General features: G+C 43.1%; 1 protein-coding gene across 1 annotated transcript in view; it reads left to right on the forward strand.

Annotated features, from left to right (window-relative positions):
* The first annotated feature begins 649 nt into the window (after nucleotides 1–649).
* Nucleotides 650–4380, forward strand: part of hs3st3b1b (heparan sulfate (glucosamine) 3-O-sulfotransferase 3B1b) — a 19670-nt gene continuing 15939 nt past the window's right edge. Inside the window, exon 1 of the mRNA XM_031843603.1 lies at nucleotides 650–1513. Coding sequence (XP_031699463.1) covers nucleotides 933–1513 — 581 coding nt within the window. The 5' untranslated portion in view covers nucleotides 650–932. The remainder of the gene's footprint in view (nucleotides 1514–4380) is intronic.

The following is a 4380-nucleotide window of genomic DNA, read 5'->3' on the forward strand; positions in this document are numbered from 1 at the left end:
AATTATATAAATAATGATCTAACTAAAACAATAGCAACTTGTAAAGTTATGTTTAATGTTATAAATATGAATATGAATATAAGAGCGTAAACAAATAGTGACGTCGTCATTACTTCTCATTCAGAGTCAGAAGTAAAGTTAAACTTCACAAAGTCTGCGATGAGCTTTAAATGAATCATTTAGGTCTGCTGATGTATTTTTCTTTTACTCTTTTCATTATTTTTGAAGCTCCAGACGAAAGTGATTCTGAAGTTCATTAATTTCATAACTTAAAAAGAAAAACCTGGAGCAAAAGAGTTGCAATGTGTAAACAATATCAGACTAAACCTGCAGCAGACACATTTTTAATTCATCTGAACTCATATGAACAATATGTCCGCAGGAGAAACAAGAGTTAATTGGCGTCCATGCCCCAATAAGAAAGTTTTCCAAACTCTCAGCAGAGTCCCGCACACATGCTCCAGCCTCCACTCCGAGGCTCCCACGGCTGGCACCGCCCGCGCCTCCCTCTGATTGGTCCGCTGCCATCAACGAACGTCCACATATTTACCTCCCGCGCACCTATTGGCTGCCGCCGCTGTCACTCCACCGCATGTCTCTGTATAAGGTCTCGTGCTCCGGCTGCAGTTTTTTTTAATCAAACCTGAGATGAGCCCGGAGCAGCACCGCGGTGCGCCTGTCGCAGCTCAACAATCTCCCATATTGTAGCCAAAACTATGATTTCAAATTCCTCACTGCCTTTTCAGTCCTGGATTTATTATATCTCTCTCTATTATATTTAGAATAGAGTTTGTTTTTATTTGTAAGTTGTATTTATTTATTTTTTAGTTTGAGCCGAGCATGTGCGTAATTTTGCGAGGATTGTCGAGGTGCCACCAGGAGTGAGTTGGGCAATATGCGCCGCTGGGATATGATTTTCAACCGAAAGGCTTATGGAATATAGCCCGGTTTGTCACAGCCTGTATGCCCTCTGGTCCAGCCCCGTGAAGAAGAAACTAATCCTGCTCAGCATCATGTTCTTAATCTGGGTATACATGCTGTACTCCTGCGTGGGCTACTGCTCCACCATGCCAAGTTTGGTGGTGGACGGTTACCGGGGCAAGGAGACCGGAGCGGCGGTGGCCAAGAGGACAGAGAGCGCCAGGACGGACCTGGTGTCCAGGCTGCTGGCCCAACCGCAGCCGTGGGAGGATATAGAGAGCGACTACGAGGAGCCGTCCATCAGGACCGCCGCGTCCCGAGACCTGCTCAATAACGAGCTGGAGGCGGACAGAGCCGACGACTGGGACGAGATGCGCGGCGAGCAGCAGAGAGCCCCGGAGCCCAGCGCCATGTCCAGCTTCTCCAACGGCTCCGGGAGCAAGAAGCTGCCGCAGGCGATCATCATCGGGGTGAAGAAAGGAGGGACCCGGGCTCTGCTGGAGTTCCTCCGGGTTCACCCGGACATCAGAGCCGTGGGCGCGGAGCCGCACTTCTTCGACCGCAACTACGACAACGGACTGGAGTGGTACAGGTAACGACTACAGTTTCATTGACGCTGCTGCGTTTGGATGATGAGTGGATGTGTGCAGAAAAACATGAATGTAAGAGTTTGGGTCAGATGAATTGTATTACTCCATGAAATAGATTTAAAGGGGGATCGGCAGTGCAGTGCTGCAAAACAGTGCTGGTATTGTATGCCAATATAGTAAAAAATAAAAATACGTGTTTTATCAAATTGATAGTGTTTCTACAGAGAAATTTAAAGGTTTTCTTTATTGATCTCCCAGAAACACTAACAGCGTTAGAGGCAGCCTGAGAAGCTAATTAACTCATAGGTTTGATAGGACCTCCATAAAACTATAACATATAGATATTTAAATATAGATATACATCTATATATATATTTATTTTTCATTATAGCAATTATCCAGAAAGTTTCGAGTTTATTCCAAACTGAAACTATTAAAATAGATTTACACGGTGACAACATTTGGTTGTGACTCTTGCTCTACTTTCTGTCCATTTACACCTCTGTTGGCTCGCGCACATTATTATTAATTGCATTAGTTGATTTTAAGTTGTGATCGCAGACTTGGTTGATCGTGGATGTTATTTTATAAAGTATTGATTTGTTGTCACGTTACGAGGCTGCTCGTAGATCACAGGCAGGCTGGCCTGTTCCTGCGATGCGCAGTGATCTCTATTGGACGCAGCGCAACACTGCACCTCCACGCTGACGTGTCTCCGGGCTTCTCTGTCGAGTTAGAATGTGAAATTATTTGTTTTTTTGTTAGTTTTTTATGATCATGGTGCGTTTTTATCAATGAAATCGGATTCATTTGGAGTAGGGTTTGGCGTTATAGGAACGTTTCTGATACATTTGTGTCAGCGCCTTCGTGATAAAACCTGACCCCACAGATATTGTTTATTACATTATATGCAGTGTGATATCATGCGTAATGGCACAATGGCACAATTTGCGCAAATCTGACTGATCCCAGTGTGATGAGATCCAAACTTCTTTTTTTTTACTTTTTGAGATTTAAAAAAGAAGAGATTATTACAGTGGGGTTTTTGTCTTGTAGAATATTTAACTTAATAGTCTTCACAGAGCTGAAAGCGTTTATATGGTTCTGAGCATTCTTGTGTCAAAGGGCTCCACAGGCCTAACGGTTCACGTTGCGAGAAAAAAAGGGGATCTGCAAGACAAAGTGTGGATCCCACTCAGAATAAAACCCGCTTAACATCTTCAGAGGTCGACACACTAACATTATCCTTTTCATTTACATCACGAAGTGTTAATATAAAGAGCTGCTCGAGTTTTTCTAATCTTCCGTGAATTCGTTTTTTGTATTCTATCTGAGTAATGTAAATGTATCAGACTGCTGTTTTTCTTTTGTTTAAAAATAAACACACAAAGGTTATGGCTCATAAATCGCCAATGGCTAAATCCACACCCTGATTGGCTGTTGGACTTACCACTTACAATCCGCTAATTATGTTCAGTCTTCATATCGGATAAGCTGTGGAAAGTCTTTTATCAAAGTTTGTATCTGAAGTTCAAGCTCATCTGAAAGATTTAAAAACAACTTTTAGGTTTTCTTGATTTTTCTAGAAGGGATTTTGCTCTTCTTCTACACGTTGAATGTGCAACACCTCGAGGTGGGCCCCCATCAATGTGCGACATCACGAAAAACAAAAAGAAGAGCCGAATGGGGGAAGCGTTCAAACTAAAGACACCCTTCCTTGATCTGTGCGAGGTTTCCTGCGCTCCCTTTGACAGATACAGAGATTTACTTTTGGTTTGGAGTTTGCAGGGAGGCTGTTATTTAACTCCCACATACAGTGTTTTCCAACGAGTGTTTTTTTAGGCCATGAAATCGAATTCCTTTTGAGCCATGTAAAGAAGCCATGACTGGAGGGTTTTTATGTTGGGGTCATTTTTCTCTATTTCCTTTTGCTGTCCCAAAAAAATAACCTAATATGTTCAGTCTGACTCACAGAAATACACGGATAACTTTTCTTTTTTTCTAATTCGGCATTGAAAGCAAAACTCGAGAAGACTTCAGATAATTTGTGTGGTTTGAGGCATTTCATGCTGCAACAGGATACCCAAACAGTGTTTATGCCACGCACAAAGTCCATTCACTTGTTTGTGTCTTATAGAAGAAGTGCTCTCTCACTGGGTGTTAGAATAGTGAAATCCATCTTCACACACTTTAATGGAAGAATTGCATGTTTCAGTGAAACAGCTGGTGTAAGCAAAGCAGTCCCAAAGTAGTGGAGGAAAAACAAAAAAACAGTTTTGAGTGATTCTATTTTTTTCGAGCCGAGGATGGACCGAGAAAGGAAATCATTTATTGCTGATTCTCTAAAAAGTTTCCCCCCCATTAGCACCAGATAGGGATGAACGCTGGAATGTTCCACACAGGGGCAAAATTGCATGGCATTGAAATATATTCTGTGGGAATGTGATCTGCTCATGGTCATTTATGGAGGCGGTTACAGACGTGTGTGTGTGTGTGTGTGTGTGTGTGTGTGTGTGCGCGAGTTGTGCAATTCACCTCTCCTTGTTTGTTCATTTGCACAATCTCTCTGCTGTCCACTATTGTACCCTCTCCCACCCCCCCACCTCCGTACCCCCAAAATGGACGCACATTTTGAGCTGGAATTCCACCGAGTCAATGCAGCCACAGAGGGAGCAGGAAAGACTCGGAGGGGGGGGGGGGAGCCTCAAAATGAATGGGTGTGGCGATAACAAGTCTTATTGTGGACTTCTGATGACAGTTTTTATTTGTGCTAAAGACAAACACACGATTCATGCTTTTGACCGAGGGGTCCTTGTATCAGGAGCTACACATTTTCACAGTGAGGTCATGCACGAACTGGCAACCAAGG

Source organism: Anarrhichthys ocellatus, unplaced genomic scaffold (genome assembly GCF_004355925.1).
Source record: "Anarrhichthys ocellatus isolate YVR2014 unplaced genomic scaffold, GSC_Weel_1.0 scaffold4, whole genome shotgun sequence".
NCBI lineage: Eukaryota > Metazoa > Chordata > Actinopteri > Perciformes > Anarhichadidae > Anarrhichthys > Anarrhichthys ocellatus.